Raw genomic sequence first — 18,609 nt, forward strand, 5'->3', positions numbered from 1 at the left:
GTTCCCTGACTCCACTTCTCTCCCATTGGGCAGTCCAAGTTCTCACTTGTTTATGACTTGGCCAACTGGCACGATATAGTGTCAACATTCAGCTGGTTTATCTGGTTTATTTACATGACCACATTAACTGTACAAATAATGTCTCTCAGAATTCGTATTGTATTGTGAAACAAAGATGCACAACCCATACAAAAATGTGCCATTTGTAGTTCTAGGAGAGAATATTTTGGGTGCACATGCGATTGAGAGAGAGAGAGAGAGAGAGAGAGAGAGAGAGAGAGTATTCAGGTAAACATTTCTACTTGTTGAGGAGTGATCTAACTTCATATACACATTTACATTCCATCCTCAATTTGCTATCAATTCATTTGTTGAAGCATGCTGAAATGCAACATGTTTTAGTTTCTCCTGACATATCACAGTCTTTGTATTAAATAAATACTAAGTAAAATGGATAAAAGTCATTACAATTGAAGAATACAAAACAGCATTGAGGCTATAGTTTGTAGTTCATAGGCTCAATAGTTGAAATGAATCTATGACATGTGCCCTGCCAGTTGCTAAACTGGAAAATAATAAATGCAGATTTACAGAACAAACAACGTGAATCTAATGCTTTATTCTTGTTGTAAACAGTTTAAAATGTACTCTGCAGGATTATCATACTTGTTTGAAGTATCTTGGCTTACCTTGTGCTGCCCACTTCCCGGTAAATGAGACAATCTATTTGACAGAGCAGCAGCAGTTAGAATAATAGTTTCTTCCAGCTTCTCACTTGGATTTGTTTCATGACTAAGTTTCAAGACACCTAAAAATAGAAGCAAATATCAAAACATAGTAATTAATGAGTGCTGGTGCACACACACTGGAATATGTATTTATGATAGAAAAAGAGTGGCAGCCCAAAAACTAAGAATGTCTCTTATGTGTGACACAGACATTTAACACCACATTCAGGTTCTGTTGAATGGTTACCTTTCAGCATTGTTGTTTACTGATTCTGTCCTGCAATTTTCTTAATTAGAGTGTTCAAAATATAAATATTTGTGCCTACAGTGCATGATCTTGACAATGATTCTTTCAGACTTTAAAGGAAACTGTTGTGACAGTGCCACGAGATTTAAAAGTGCCGCTACGTCAGTACGCAAATACGGCGATAGAGGCGCTCCGCAGCTCGGCTGAGCGCGGGAGCGCCACCTGACTATGAACGGCGCCGGCCGCATGTCACGGCACGGCAGTTGAGTGACAGCTACGGAGTTGGTAGCATGAAACCCACTATTGTTTCTACGTTTGTATATCCACGCAGTTTATTAGTGCATTAAAGGTTATAACACTTTTTGGCGACGAGGTCGGATATTTTTTTTCCAGCGTTGGAGTAGTGCGCGTTCGTGTCTGGGCAGACATGGAACAGCTTACGCAAGCGCTCATTGAACAACAAACACAGCTGATGGCTGCTATTCAGGCACAACAAACACAGCTGACGGCTGCTATTCAGGCGTTGTCGACGTCGCTTACTCATCGTCTGTCGTCCTCTTCTCCGCCTCCGTTCCCTCCTTACGATTTACGATGAGGCCGCTGAAGACTGGGAGGATTATGAGAAGCGTTTGCGGCAACACTTCTTGGCTTTCGGTGTTGTCGACGCTCCGATGTGTAAGTCGTTATTTCTATCTTGGATTTCCCCACGGATCTATCAGCTGCTATCTCAGTTAGCACCTCTGCGGGAACCTGCCTCTCTGTCCTTCCAAGAAATGTGTGATTTATTGTCTAACTATTACCAAAAAAACACCCACGTCGTTGCCGCCCGCGTGGCGTTCTACCGGTCTCGTAAACAGCCCCATCAATCTTACCAGGCTTGGGCGGCGGAACTACACGGTCTGAGTAGGAAATGTCAGTTTGTCACGGACACTCATCATGAGTCTTATGCTGATTCAATGGTTAGGGATGCTATTCTACAGCTTGCTCCGGATAAAGAAGTTCAGCAACGTGCCCTACAACTGCCAAACCCGTCATTGTCGGAAGTTCTAAGCATCGCTCAATCCTTTGAAGTGTGTCATGCTGCTGGCGCGCAAATAGACGCGTGGTGTGATGTGGGCGCTGTACAGTCAACTTTCGACATGGACAATTTGCCTGTTTCCCAGGAGAATGATGATGTGGTGGCGGTTCACTCGCGTAAACAACGTCGCGTTGGGCCGCAACGCTAGCAGCAAAAACAGCGACCACAGAAACAGGTTCGTTCCGCCCTTCCTTCTTGTCCACGTTGTTTCGTACAGCATGACAGGGCCGCGTGTCCAAACCGTTGGGCCACGTGTAATTCATGTAGGAAAAAAGGCCACATTGCTTCTGTGTGTCAGTCCCCTCATGTTCCTGTCGACGAGGACGAGGCATCGGACATGGATGTTAACTGTGTGCTTTCTCAAACAAATAAGTTGTTTGTTACTGTTCGTGTTCTGGATAAAGACATTCGCATGCAAGTGGACACTGGCTCTGCAGTCACTCTCATTAATTCTCGCACGTATTTGGAGTTGGGCTCCCCTCCTTTGTCTCCAGTTACGCGAAATCTGAGAACTTATAATAAACAGAAAATTCCTATCGTTGGCCAGTTTGATGCTTCCACTGCTTACAAGTCTGTTGTTCGGCCCCTCACGTTTTACGTGGTGGATCATGCGGGCACTGAAAATCTGTTCGGTTATGATGCTTTCCAGTTGTTCGGGTTCTCCATTGATGATGATGTGCACCTCATATCTGAGGATATTCCGTATCAACAGCTGGATGGATTGTGTTCTGAATTCTCGTCCGTGTTCTCTGCTGGTCTGGGTCGTGCCAAGGATTTTGAAGCCCACATTACTCTTAAACCTACAGCTCGCCCTAAGTTTTTCCGGGCATGCCCTATTCCGATGGCGTTGCATGCACCTGTCAAGGCTGAGATAGACAGGTTAACAGCTTCAGGGATTCTCCTTCCTGTTACCTCCAGCGAATGGGCATCGCCAATCGTGGTGGTTTCTAAACCCAACGGGAGTCTGCGATTGTGTGGCGATTTTAAAGCCACTGTCAACGCTCAGAGTCTCATTGACACTTATCCTCTTCCCCGTCCTGAGGAGTTATTTACCAGGCTCGCTGGGGGCCAGTTCTTTTCCAAACTTGACTTATCGGAGGCATACCATCAGTTGCCGTTGGATGCGTCTTCCAAGGAATTTCTCGTCATCAACACTCCTTGTGGGTTGTATCAGTACCAGCGGTTACCATTTGGTGTCGCTAGCGCGCCGGCCATTTTTCAGCGGTTTTTGGAACAGCTCACGGCTTCCGTTCCTGGCTGCATCAACTACCTGGATGACATTGTTGTCACGGGGGCCTCCACTGAGGAGCACCTTCGCAATTTGCGTTCATTATTTCGGGTTCTGCATTCGGCTGGGTTGAAGTGCAATCTGGACAAGTCACAGTTCTTCCAACCCTCCATTGTGTATCTTGGTTTCCACTTGTCCCGTGAAGGTATACGTCCTCTACGTCAGCACGTTGCGGCCATCACCGCTCTCCCCTGGCCGTCTACGGTCAAAGAACTTCAGGCGTTTCTAGGCAAGATTGCTTATTATCACAAATTCATTCCCTCCGCGGTGGCGGTGGCTCATCCGCTGCATCAACTGTTACGCAAAAACGTACCTTTCTGTTGGTCCGACGAGTGTGAGCAGGCTTTTGTTCGCCTGAAGGCTCATTTGCAGTCGGCGCCTTGTCTTGCCACCTTCCGTCCGGGTCAGCACTTGGTTCGGGCGACTGACGCGTCACACTATGGCCTAGGGGCTGTTCTCGCCCATCGGTATGAGGATGGGTCGGAACGACCCATCGCCTATGCTTCAAAGACCCTCAACGATGCCCAACGGTGTTATTCTCAAATCGAAAAGGAGGCGCTCGCTATCATTTATGCTCTAAAAAAGTTTAGCGTTTTTTTGTATGGTTCTAAGTTTCACCTCATCACCGACCACAAGCCGCTGGTCTCTCTGTTAAGTCCTTCGGCGTCGCTTCCGGATAAGGCGGCTCACCGCCTGCAACGTTGGGCCTTATACTTGTCTCGTTTTCACTATGAGATTCACTATCGCCCCACGGCCCTGCACGCCAATGCTGACGCGTTGTCGCGTTTGCCGATGGGCCCCGACCCAGTTTTCGATCGCGATGAACTACTCTGTTTCCACATTAATGAGGAAGAACGTCATGCGGTCAAGGGTTTTCCGCTTACAGGTTCGCAGGTCGCGTCGGCTACTGCGCGGGACCCGGTCCTGCGACAGGTGATCGGTTTTGTTCAACGGGGTTGGCCGGACAGGACCAAGGGCCGGGCATCGGATCCCCTTCGCAACTACCATGACTTGCGCCTTCGTCTGTCTGTTCGTGAGGGTGTTGTTCTTCTGGCCATGGATGGCGCATCTCCACGGGTCGTGGTGCCAGCTTCTCTTCGCAAAGACGTTCTCAAACTATTGCATGAAGGTCATTGGGGGATTTCTCAGACTAAGTCCCTGGCCCGCCGGCATGTTTATTGGCCCGGTATCGATTCGGACATCTCCCACATGGTCACTGCGTGTGGTCAGTGTGCTCAACAACTGGCTGCACCCCGTACAACGCCCTCTCCGTGGCCTGATCTGGTGCAGCCATGGGAACGGGTGCACGCTGACTTTGCCGGCCCCTTCCTCGGCACTTATTGGCTACTGTTGATTGACGCCTTCTCAAAGTTTCCGTTTGTGGTTCGATGTCCGTCGCCCACCACTGCGGCGACGACGCTGGCTTTGTCCAAAATCTTTGCGCTAGAAGGTCTTCCCTCCACGATTGTCACGGACAACGGCCCTCAGTTCTCTTCGGAGGCCTTCCGTGATTTTTGTACTGGCCAAGGGATTCATCATGTTACAGCACCGCCTTTCCATCCCCAATCGAATGGGAAGGTCGAGTGCCTTGTCTGCACTTTCAAAAGCCAGATGAAAAAATTCCTTACTGATTTTTCTACCGATGACGCTCTGTTGCAATTTCTGAGTTCTTATCGCTTCACGCCTCTGGGTGATCGCAGCCCTGCTGAACTCTTGCATGGCCGCTAACCGCGCACTCTACTGCACCTGCTTCACCCTGTCAGGCCTAGTACTGTGTCCCCTAGTGCGGGAAAATACTCGGTGGGCACCGACGTGTGGGCACAAGGGTATGGATCTCGCCCTAAATGGATTCCACGGGTGGTCAAGGCTTTTCGCGGCCACCGGCTTTGTGAAATACGTACGGACGACGGCATGGTTGTTCGTCATTACGACCAGATGCGCCCACGAGTGGTGGCCACGCCGGTGCCACCGCCCCTTCTTTCGCCTCCACCAGCCCGAGAAGCCGGTCCTGTCGCTGCTGCCGGTCTCCCGTGCGTGTCGCTGCAGCCGCCGTCGCTGCCGCTTCCGAGTACGCCGGAACTGGCCCCAGTCGCGACGCCGCCTTCTCCGGGACCCATCCCGCTGGAGCACACCCCCAGGTCCACGACACCTATGGATGCTGCTCCGGAGTTTTCACCCATCATCTCGTCCAGGAGGCACGTTCCACGCACAAGCTTCCGTCCTGGACATTTTCGACCATATTCTCATGTTTCTCCGTGGGATCTTCTCGGGGTCTCCCAAGAGGCCATGGATGTCTCCGCACTGTCCGTGTCTCCAAGGAAGTGAGTGTCTTTTTTTTTCAAGGGGGGAAAAGTGTTGTGACAGTGCCACGAGATTTAAAAGTGCCGCTACGTCAGTACGCAAACACGGCGATAGAGGTGCTCCGCAGCTCGGCTGAGTGCGGGAGCGCCACCTGGCTATGAACGGCGCCGGCCGCATGTCACAGCATGGCAGTTGAGTGACAGCTACGGAGTTGGTAGCATGAAACCCACTATTGTTTCTACGTTTGTATATCCACGCAGTTTATTAGTGCATTAAAGGTTATAACAGAAACGGAAACTGATAAAGCATGTTCTTTATATCATTCAATCCCTTTTTGTTTCTTCTTAGCTCCATTCTTGAATTGAAAATCGATTGAAGGCTTCAAGCAAATTGTATACACTGATGAGAAAAAACATTATGACCACCTGCTTAATACCGTGTTCGTACACCTTGGTAGGTTTCTGGAGGTATGTGGCACCAAATGTCTATGCAATTTTGTAAAGTATGGGACTGTGGTTTGTGGGCACAGAGCTGGTGCCAGATAATGTCCCAAATGTGTTCAATCATGTTCAGATCGTCTGAGCTTGGTGGCCAAGACGTCAACATATGAGCTTACTATAGTGTTCTTCAAACCGTACTAGCACCCAACAGTCTATAATACAAAAAAGAGTTTGCAACAGATAGTAAAATAAGTGGTAACATTATAAACACTGATTCTAAAAGACACAGGTGTATGACTGCAAAGTGAAAGGTTACTTTTAGTACTGTGATTATCGAGAGCAGGGGGATAAAGGGCGGAGGGGGGGGGGGGGGGGCTCTTGATACACAATTTTCTATTCTCATTGTCATTAATACTCCCAACAAAGTACAGCCAAATCCTCATACTACACTTCTGACTACGTAACGAGCCTTCACATGTATGAGGGGAAGTAGTAAAGAACTAGCAAACTTAACAATTATGGATATTAACTTGGCTGCAAAACCTTCACAAACAGGAAACAAACTTAGGGTGTACTAAGACATTGGCTTTCATTTTAACATATGTTGGATATTTAAATAACTGTTTCCTTTTCTTTTAGTAAGATCCCTTATCATCCAACTAGTTAATCATAAATGCCATTGCATCCATCCCTGTGCTGAAATCTTCGTCATGACTCTGAATGACACTGGAAGCACATTGTTCATGTACTGGCTGAGGGAACTCAATCAGGAAAGAAGTATGCACTAAAATAGTCACTTTAAGAATAACGCTATTTAACTATAGAAAGCCATTTGAAAAATTCAGACAAGGGAAAGGTTAAACTTAAAATGCAAATCTATGGCACACACTGCATAAGCTACCCAACATAATGTAAATATGGTTATCTCAGAGAATCAAGTAATTTCAAACAAACATATGTGACCTGCTGGTGCCAGAAAGTAGAGAGTGCCACACACAAAGCATATAATTACTTGTCATTCAGCTATATAATAAGCTGAATGGAATCATATATATAAATCAACAAAGACACTTAACATTATTTCAGCAAATTTTAATTAGAAACCTCCCTATTTGTCGACTAAGACCAAGGTACTGGTTTACTCAGATACTTTGACTTGTGCAAGTGCATTTTACTGTATTTTCCTTAATCATTTTCACATTAAATATAGTTATCTGAACCTTGCTAACCCCACATTAACAATCACGAAAGGTAAATTTTCAAACTAGCACATGTAATTCATTATAAGAGGCCTTGTTAAAAGTAATGCTCCAAAAGTTCTAATGTGAAAACTCTTAAAGCTTTTTTAATAAAAACGCACATTACTAACATTCTATATCAAACAATGGAAAATCCTGGAATGGAATAATGACAACTTCATGAGAAGTATAAATTGTTACTCAACCTACAGTGCCACAGATAGGCACAACAAAAAGACTGTCTTTTAACCAATAGCTTAGTTGTTTGACAGTCTTCTGAATTGTACAAAACACACTCTCATGCAACTCTTGCACTTGTGCAACTCTCACACTCACACGTATGACCACTGTCTCTATCTGCCGAAACCACACTGTCAGTCTGGCCTTGGCAGTGGGAATCAGTGGTTGTGAGAGTGAGAGTTGCATTTGCATGAGGGCGATTGTGTTTGCTGTCTTATTTGGAAGAAGATCTTTTCTCCAAACTTATTTGTTTGACAGTCAAATAGAATATATGTTGACGTTAGAACATGTCTGAATTTTGTATTTGACAGTGACTACTGCAAGCAGACCGAAGACATTACTATGTGGAGTCCTCTCTCTCCCGTCATCGCTAACATGTATGTGGTACATTTCGAGGAGGAAGCCTTAGAGTCAGCGCATCAAAAACCTGCCTGTTTCTTCAGATACATGGATGACACATTTGTTATTTGGCCACATGGAAGAGATAAGCTGACGGAATTTCTCACGCATTGCAACTCAAGACACGAGAATATCAAGTTCACCATGGAGGTAGAATCAGATGGGATGCTCCCCTTCTTGGATGTTCTCATCAAAAGACGAGATGATGGCAGGCTGGAGCACAGCGTGTATAGAAAGAAAACTCACACCAACTTATACCTACATGAGGATAGCTGCCATCACCCCGCTCAGAAGAACAGTGTGCTAAAAACCCTTGTACACAGAGCTCGTGCCCTCTCTGATGAGGACAGTCTCCAACAAGAATTGGCCCATCCGAAGTCCATGTTTCTGAGGAACAGTTATAAGGAAAGGCAAATCCAGGATGCTCTATGTCTGACGCTTGCAACACAACTGGCAAAAACTAATGAAGAATCTGAGGAAAACATGACCATGGCATTCATTCCATTTTGTGGGGCCTTATCGGGAAAAGTTGGATGAATTTTACACACATATCAAGTAAAAACCATCTTCTGCCCTCCAACTAAAACCAGAGCACTTCTTGGCAGTGTTAAGGACAACCTTGGTTTACGTAAATCAGGGATTTACAAAATACCATGCGAATGTGGTAAGGAATACATAGGTCAGACAGTTCACACCATTGAACACCGATGCCATGAACACCAATGGCACACGAGATTGCAACAGCCTAATAAGTCTCCAATCACCAAGCATTGCCTGTCAGAACTTCATGGCATGGATTATGACATGACCAAGGTCCTAACACAGACTTTGAAATATTGGGAATGTATCATCAAAGAAGCTATAGATATGAGAGTAAGAAATCCTGAACTGAATCATGACACAGGCTATTCCCTTGACCATGCTTGGGAACCAGTCATTACCCGGATTAAGGAGAAGGTAGAAATATTCCTGGATGTACTGACTTAGAGGGCAGGGGGAGGAATCTCTGAAATGCCACTGGCAAACCTCCCTGGGTGCAGACCTGTGAGGGAACATCCAGACGCTGGGCCACAGGCCACACGCCGCACCCCAGCACTGACGGCCGAGAGAGCGCCCGCAGCGTGGACAGCGGAAGGAGTGCCCAAGGGATGGGGAGGGGGAATCTGATATATACCTCATGCCTCCCATCCCTTGATAGTACATCAGCACATCTGATGATGGCAGCAAGGTTGATCACCGAAATAATGTGTCCTTTGTGCACTCACACCAGGCTGTTCACCTGAGATTTTTTTCGGCATGAAATATGCCTGGAGAAATTGAAGAATCAAATTACATAGAATGTTAATAACATTTGTTTTATTTAAAAGACTTTAAAGAGTTTTCACATAAAAAGTTTGGAGGCATTCCTTTTCAGTATTCCCTCATATATAGAACTTTTGTATTCTAGTACTTCTTATTTTCTTTTGTCATATGAAACAAATTAATTGAGTATGTTTACAGTTTGAATTGTATACCTTTCAAAATTTATGTACATTGTTTTTGTTTATGAACTTGATTCTACAATATGTTTCTTGAATTTTCTATTAAACTTTGAACTAAGTATCTTCTTGTGCCCCCCCATGAACCATGCACCTTGCCGTTGGAGGGGAGACTTTGTGCCCCAATGATACAGATAGCCGTACCGTAGGTGCAACCACAATGGAGGGGTATCTGTTGACAGGCCAGCCAAATGTGTGGTTCCTGAAGAGGGGCAGCAGCCTTTTCAGTAGTTGCAGGGGCAACAGTCTGGATGATTGACTGACCTGGCCTTGTAACACTAACCAAAACGGCCTTGCTGTGCTGGTACTGCGAACGGCTGAAAGCAAGGGGAAACTACAGCCATAATTTTTCCCGAGGGCATGCACCTTTACTGTATGATGATAGAGTAGCATGGAGAGCTGCATCAAACCAGTCTCAGGACTGAAGACCACAACGACAACATCATCCTCTTGTGCCTAGACACTGAATAATTAATTACAACGAAAATATTTTTGGAGACATTTTGAGAAATATCTAAGCACAAAGACTGAGATATATCTGTGTCCAACAGTTTTAATAAATATAAAATTTTTGATACTGTACCTTTTACAATTTGGGGGCTAGGATGTGAACCAAGAGAGAGAGCCCACAAATATCTTTCATTCTCTTCCAGTTTTGAATCATCACGCAGCTGAAGATATTTCATAGCTGCTTCATGAGCTGCTGCAGTCTGTGCAGCACCAAGCACATCCAGAAGTTGCAGCCTGTCATACGAATAACAAAACAGTCTTTATTTCTTGTGCATTTTAATGGGTAGATCAGTTTTACTGTTATGTCATTGATCAGGATGAAATAGGCCTATGTCAGCTAAGGTTTCAAATGAGACAAGAAGTTCTTATGCTTCCAGGGAGAAATGGTAAATTGAATGCACTATTATATGAAAGGCAGTGGCAAAATAAAATTCTATACAGTCAATCTTGTCTAAGCAGAAACTGCACTTCCAGTTTAGAAATTTTATATACAATTATAGAAAATCTGATCCTGGTGTGCACAAATATGATCCCAAGAGCCTTATAATTGTTTAACAATTTAAGAGAATAATTTGGCTCAATCACACTTTTACATGTAGTTTCTTAAGGTGATTAAGATTATACTTCATGTACATCTTACAAGTCACTTTGCAGTGTGAGACAGATGGTACATTTGGCATGACTATCATTTCCTTCCTGTCCATAGCCTATTCACGAATGAGATATGGGAGTAATGCCTGCTGGTAAGCCCCCATATGAACTAAAATTTCTGATTCTTTTCATCTTGGTCATTTTAAAATTCTTCCAGTGAATCTCAGCCTGGCATCTGCTTTTGGTGAAATTAGTTTTGTGGACATTCTCCCTTAGTTTGCTCCCTAGAGTTATGCCTATGTATTTTAGGATTCTTACAGTGTTCGGTTATTTGTTGCATGCAGTGTAATTGAACAGTAATGGATATCTATCTATATGTGCAAATTGTGTTACATTTATCAATAGTCAGGCCCTGCAGCAATTATCAGTTTTCTACAGGTCTTCTTGCATTTCACTACAGTATTTTTCTCACATTATCAACTATTTATACATATTGTTGACACTGCTTTGGGATACTCCAAGTTACTTTTACATCTGCCAGTTTTGTTCTGTTAAGAATAACATGCTGATTTCTATCTACTAGAAAGTCCTGAATCCAGTCACAAATTGGTCCAGTACTTAGCAACCTAGGAGGGTAATAAAGAAATTAAGTTTTCCTTTACCTTTCAGCAAATATATTTAACTGCAGATATAGCTGACGTGCAACAGAACTAATCATGATAGCCAGGTACATCTCGACTGCTGCTGATAGTGTTGCAGCAGAGATGAAAATATTGGGTCTTATTCTTTCTGCTGCATACTGCAAGGTTCAGCCTGTGATAAAGATTCATAACGCACAAAACATAGAGCCAATCAAAAATCGTCATTAGCTGCGTCAGATGTAAGGGCCAAAGGTCATGAGAATTGTCATAGACAATGAGATATGGGTTTCTCAGTCAACACACAACTCAGACTGTGCCAGTGCAGAAAGTGATGTGCATGGTATTCTGGGACAGCAAGAGCATTCTGTTCATTACTTCCTGCCCTGAGGTGAAAACAGAGAATGCCAGCAGTTAGCTGGCCACTGTAGCTGAGCAGTTCTAGGCACTTCAGTCTGGAACCGCGCTGCTGCTACTATCACAGGTTCGAATCCTGCATCAGGTATGGATGTGTGTGATGTCCTTAGGTTAGTTAGGTTAAATAAATGAGGTGCATATCTGCCATTTCTTAATCAATAAACATATCCTTCTCCTCTGAATCACTTAATGGACAACTATCACTGCCAGGAAAAGTAATTCGAGACAGAATCCAGTGGTACTGAATGCAAGCTTGAGGATGAAGAGAAATTGAGATATTACTGTTGTCAATAGTAAATACTGGGAGGGAAAGAAACAAGCTTGTTTCCATACAAGAAACATATTGCATACTGTTGATATCTGGACTGTTGTGCACATACTTTCAGTGCAATACAGATACAAAGAGAAATGGAGATGAGAAATCCAAAGAAATGTAACTACTTTGTGATGAACAACTGGAGACCACATGTCCCCAACTCCAAAATACTTAGTAAATATCCCTGACAACTCCCTAAATGCTGCCAGAGTTCTGGTTTAACCTGAGGAATTGTCATGTCATAAATCATTTTCTCCCAACTTTGTCCAATTTACTGCACATGTTTTACTCAAAATAAATATGAAAGTACACAAAACTCTATCACTTACAAAGCTATGGTAATAAATTTCTCAATGATCACTAATTATTATGATAACCCAGAAAATGATATAAGCCAGACAACTATATGGCAAAGTAAATATTTGCTTTTGAAATCAACTGTATAGTATCAAGGTAAAAAATGGTATGTTAACACTCACACTGTTTCTTCATTCTTTGTGTATTTTAATATTTTGTAGAGGTCTTCTTTCTTTGATTCCCTTACTACCATTAGCAGCTTGAGGAAAGCAGTGGCTGAACGAACTGTGCCAAGGTTATCCTTCTTCAGAAATTTCTTATTTTCCTTTAACACTGTATGAAGCTAGCAAACAAAGGCAAGTATTAAAAATTATGAGGACATGCAAAATCGAAATAACATGTCCTTATTTTGAGTTTGCTGACAAAACATATATTTCAGTGATTAATTTAGTAATTGTAGACATTACATTCACAGGACACAGTGGCTGTAAGAAATTAATATGCATATAAACTGCCACAGATTGTGTATTATTTGCTGTGGTACTAGTTTCATCCAATAAACTTGAGCATCTTCAAATATTAATTGCACTGTTAGCAAGATATTAAAGATTCAAAGCTGTGCATGACATCCATATCATGCAAAAAATTGTGTGGCACATCTAAATTACACTGTAATAGTGCTGCACAGAACTTTGAAGATTTCAAATGTTGCATTAGCATTGTTAGTATCTCAAGATGCTCTTGTTTATAGACCGTAACTAGTAATAAAACAATACCATCTATACATGAAATAAAGTGATCAGTAACAATATACATGCAATATCTAGGACTTTAAAGTTTTCAGTTTAAAAACTAGAGGATTGACTGTCACATTTAAATCTGTTATGTTCAGTAGTTATTGGTGAAAAATTTTTAGGTGACTGAAATATTAAATAAAGGCATGAGGAGATCGATTGGCTGCAAATTCATTACTTTTCCCCCTTATTCAGAAAGTAGTTTATAGAATAAATACTAAATTTGGGTATGTTTTGTTCACCCAAGGAGCCCAACAATAGGTAGCAGGAAGCAAACCTCCTGCCACATTTAACCACAGCTAAATGGAAGTGGCCTGTTTGTACGCTTGCTACGAACTCTTCGCTGGACAATATCTCTACAACAAAATCATTAGACAACACATGACAAACAATAATCATTTATTGTAATGAGGCACATCAATATATACTAAGCTTTCACTTCCAGTGAAGGCAAGCATAAAATAGTCCCTGGTATGAAATGACTGACCACACTGTTCGTGTCACCACACTGAGACAGCCTGTTATGCGGCATCCTCTGATGCTGTTGCTGTACTGTACCTGGCAGGGACACAGCAGTGTAAAATTTTTAAATGACTGCAGAAAGGAACTAGTTTCCTTTTATTTCACTTATTTTGGGTTATGTAAGATAGACTCTGATCATACTTAAAATGCTCAAGTTTTGACTAATAATGTTTATGAAACACAGCAAAACATAATGGCAACTGAAAACAAAAATAAATCTTGATAATTTTAAACAGAAAAACTGCAGTTTGCAAACCAGAATAATGGGCATTTTCAAATATCTTCTCCAAGTAAAATACCATAAAAAGCATGGCAATGGAAAAACGGAAAGGAAAAAAAAAATAACTTCAGAGATCAGACATGAATGACAGATATCCCTCATGTGACTAAAACTAACTTCAAATTAATAGGCAGGATACTGGAAAAATGTAGTCAGTCTGCAAAAGAGACTACTTAAAAATCACTTGTGCACCTAGAATATCGCTCAAGTGTGTGGTAACCACATCAGAAAGGACTAAAAGGGATAATGTATGTTTTCAAACAGGGATAGAATGAATGAACACTAGTTTCTTTGAGCCATGGGGTGCATCATGGAAATTCTAAAAAAACAGAACTGGTGGATGCTTGAGGGCAACCTTCAACTATTCCGAGAAAGCCTGCTTTCAAAGCTTCAAGATGCATTATTTAGTGAGGAATATACTGCAGCTCCATATGCATTGTTCCAATGTGAACTGTATTAACAATATCAGACTGATTACAGCACTCACAGAGGCACTGGAATACTCATTCTAACCACACTCCATACCTTAAATGGAATGGGAAAAATCCAACCACATGGCACAATGAGAAGTATCCTTTGCTGTACACTTCACAGTGGTTGGCAGAGTTTAGATGTAAATGTAGATGTTGATGTACGTGCAGAGATGTCCTTAATTTGATTGTTGTTGTAATTTTTTATTAATTGGAATATATACATACCACTCACTTCATAAACTGGCATTTATCAAGGTGAAAGTAGCCTGCCAGTACCTAACATTCATTTCCCTTAGCAAATTTTGGGAAATGTTTTGAAGAACTCTTCACATTTTAAGTGAAACTGCAATATTTTGACAATGTTTTAATGATAGCTCCGTATCACTACTGTAAAGGATTCTCTACAGAGAATGCAATATGTCATATTACAAACTCCGTTCTGACAGAATCAAGCAAGAAAGTTACCCTGCTATATCTGTCTGTGACTCCACAAATGCCTTTGCATGTATCACAAAATTCTGGGGAAACTAAAACTTTATGGCATTAAATGCATCCTCCCGCATGAGTAGTCTTTTATCTTTTTATCGTAACAACAGAAAATAATGCCACATTAGCTAATGATAGAACAGGCAAAAATTTAATAGTAAGTGGGGAAAATTAAATACACCACAACACTACGACCACCTGCTTAATAGCTTGCTTGTCCATGTTTGGAACAAAATACATCACTGATTCTGCATATCAGGGATCCAACAGTTTGCTGGTGGATTTGTGGAGGTATGTGACATCAGATTTTTACGCACAGGTCATGCAAATAATACGGCCCCTGATTTGCGTACATCTTGATGGCCCCGATAGTGACCTAGATGGGTTCCATAGGATTTACATTGGGCAAATTTGGTCACCGAGACATCAACATGAGTTCACCATAATGCTCCTCAAACCACTGCACCATGGTTCTGACTTCAAGATATGGACAGTTATACCACTGAAAGATGACATTGCTGTCAGGGAGACATCAAGCATAAAGGGGTGCAGGTGGTTCACAGCTGTCAGTGTGTCTTTGACTACTTCCACAGGCCCCACGCAAGCACAGCATAATACTGTTCCCATCAGCCTGCATACATCATGCTGCACTTTTCGAGCCACCATTCACCTCTATTATGGGATTTGTAGAGATTACCAGTGATGTAGTGTAGCAAAAATGTGATTCACTGTAAGAGACAACACATTTCCATTGATTGACGGTCAAATCCTAATAGTCCCATGCCCATTGCAGTCGTAATTGATGATGATGTTGGGTCGACATGTGAACACATAGGGGAGGTTTGCTGTGGAGCTCCATATTCAACAATATACAATGAACAGTGTGCTCCAAACCACTTGTGCATACACCAGCATTTTGCTCTTTCAGCAGAGATGTCACAGATTACCATCTATCCTACTTTACATTGCAGACTAGCCTCCAAACCCCACATTCTGTGAAGGCATGGATGTCCAACCATTTAGCACCTAGTAGTAGTTTCACTGTCTTACTTCTTTCTGTAGATGCTCACAACAGTAGAAAATGAACATTCAACCAGCTTAGCCGTTTTTGATATACTCATTCACAGGCTCTGTGTAGCAACAATCTGCCTTCTGTCAAAGTCATTTATCTCAATGCTTTTCCCCATTTGCAGCCCATATCTTTGCTAGGGTGATCATCCATCTGTGTCTGCTCCATTTACTTACTTTTATTAGCCCAGCGCGTGCCCACAATGCCACCAGACAGCATCCAACATCGTGGTGGGCAGTGATCATAATGTTTTGGCTTGTTAGTGTATGGTATCTTGCAATATTTAATATTTTTTTCTTGATCTGAATAAATTATTTACTGGGTGCCCATAAGCTGCAATAAAAATGATTTACCAAAGACATTGGGGGACTTCGAAAACGTAGATGTTTGCTGATGAAAAAAATATTCTGGTGAGAGGCCTAAAACATATCCACAGACTCATGTACAACAATGGTCTCCTGAGGAGCTCTGTAATTAGAATGGGATTGCATTTACTATGTTTTGCACAAGTTTAATAACAACGAAATTATTTTTAACTATACAAGATGTTCTGAAGGCAAATTATTGGCATCAGCCTGTAAATTACTGTTTACCACAGGAATGTGCCAAAGTAAATTAACTAAAAATCTCTCACAATTTGTGGAACATTAGTGTGACCACCTGCTAAAAGCCTGAATAGCCATCTTTTGCATTGCTGATCTGTGGTACGAATGGCCTGATCAAAGTGGTCCCACAGATTTTTGATTGAGTTTAAATGTGGAGAGTTTGGTGGCCAAATGAGTACAGAAAACTCATCCTCGTACTCTTTGAACCATGGACATACACTATAAGCTGTGTGCATGTTGCACTGTGCTGCTGGTAGGTGCCACGCTGCCAAAGAGAGACAAACTGTATGTAGGGATGGACACAGTCCCCAAAGATAGGTGCATACATGTGTTGATCTGCTGTAGCTTCCAGGAATGACAAGGTCACCCAGAGAATGTCATGAAAACATTTCACAGACCATAACGCTCCCTCCTCTAGCCTGGACCCTACCAATGATTGTTGCTGGGTGTGTGCTTTCAGACATTTCACACCGATGAAGCATAAAACATGATTCATCTGAAAAGGCCACTGGTCGCCACTCAGTGGATGATCAGTTGCAGTAATGGCACGCAAATTCAAACCTTTGTCACCAATGAATAGCAGTCAGCAGCAGCAATGTTCGCTGAATTCTTATTGAGCAGACACTACTCGTAGCCCCTTTATTCATCTGGCCAGTTAGTTACTCAACAGTTGGATGTTTATTCACCCATAAACATCTCTGCACCTGTAATTCAACCCTGTCATCTATGGACCGGGTACACCACAGATGCATTGTTGCCAGTTTTGGATAGTGTCATTTTGCCATGCACTGTATACTTTAACCACAATGGTACACGAGCAGTTTACAGATTTAGCCAATTTGGAAATCTTCCACCCTCGGCCGTAAGGCCAGTGATTATTCCCTTTTGGACATCAGATAAATCACTCCATTTATGCATTGTGACAATAACTGAATTGTTTTCTGTGTTCCCTGAACCCACTATACGAGGTGCTATCCAAAATTTTTGGGACTGGTGCTGAACTCTGTTGAAAACCTTACCTTTGGACTAATGGTCACCATCACCCTCGAAGTAGTTCCCATCCGCTCGTACACACTGGTCCCAGCTCTTCTGCCACTGGTCAAATGTTTTCTGGACATCCTTTTCTTTGAGGGCATTTATCACCACCAGCAATGCTTCTTGAATCCTCTCTAGAGTGTCGAACCGATGGCCTTTCAACTTAAGTTTCAGTTTTGGGAATAGCGTGAAGTCGCAAAGTGTGAAATCTGGCAAGTACGGTGGGTGGGGTACAACCGCAATGTTGTTTTTTGCCAGAAAGGTCGTGGTGAGCAAGGACATGTGGCAGGGCATGTTGTCATGATGCAGCAGCCAGTTCCCTTGACACCAAAGTTTGGGCCGTCGTCGCCGCACGTTTTTATGGAACCGTCGCAAAACATCAAAGGAGTAAGCGGAATTCAATGTTTGGTTGGGTGGGACGAATTCTTTGTGCACAATTCCCTTGGTTTCAAAGAAAATGATGATCATGCTCTTCACTTTGCTCTACACCAGCTCCCCTTTTTTTGTCTTGGAGAACCCGGGTTCTTCCACTGGGACGATTGTTGCTTTGTCTCTGGGTCATAACTGTAAATCCAGTTGAATCATTGCAAGGATCTCTGTAGCACTTTTCCCGAGATTCGCACAGAATTTGATACACACATGCTGTTCTGTTTGCGGATCCATTGTAAAATCATCACACACCAAACACAGAGTATTACGGAAATCACTGTGGACACACAACACGTCCTCCCAGCTGAATGCCACTCTGCACACTGACTCATCAGATGTGCAGCTCTCGCCACCTAGTGGTGCAAATATCTACTACTCCTATTTTCCAGATGGCAGCACCAGTCAGTCCCGAAAATTTTGGATTCCACCTCGTGTATACTCTCCACTACTAGAGCTGCCAACAGCCATCAGCATGTTGATATAGAACACACGTGGTGGTCACATTAATGTGACTAGACTGCGTACATGATGAAACCCCAGCAGGGAGAGGAGCAAAAAGTTTCTTGAGGTTAATTTGTCATGTAGAATGTACTGTACTTTTCCTTACAGTTTACTCGTGGTGTCAGTTATGTGGCCAAGACAGATGTGAG

General features: G+C 42.8%; 1 protein-coding gene across 4 annotated transcripts in view; it reads right to left on the reverse strand.

Annotated features, from left to right (window-relative positions):
- The window catches only part of LOC126161609 (microsomal triacylglycerol transfer protein), a 209,470-nt gene that overhangs the window by 30,487 nt on the left and 160,374 nt on the right, over positions 1-18,609 (reverse strand). For all 4 annotated transcript variants that reach the window (XM_049917563.1, XM_049917562.1, XM_049917560.1 and 1 more), the window contains 3 exons: positions 12,449-12,609; positions 10,081-10,241; positions 690-808 (listed from right to left, as the gene is read on the reverse strand). In XM_049917563.1, coding sequence (XP_049773520.1) covers positions 690-808; positions 10,081-10,241; positions 12,449-12,609 — 441 coding nt within the window. The remainder of the gene's footprint in view (positions 1-689; positions 809-10,080; positions 10,242-12,448; positions 12,610-18,609) is intronic.

Source organism: Schistocerca cancellata, chromosome 2 (genome assembly GCF_023864275.1).
Source record: "Schistocerca cancellata isolate TAMUIC-IGC-003103 chromosome 2, iqSchCanc2.1, whole genome shotgun sequence".
NCBI classification, from domain to species: domain Eukaryota; kingdom Metazoa; phylum Arthropoda; class Insecta; order Orthoptera; family Acrididae; genus Schistocerca; species Schistocerca cancellata.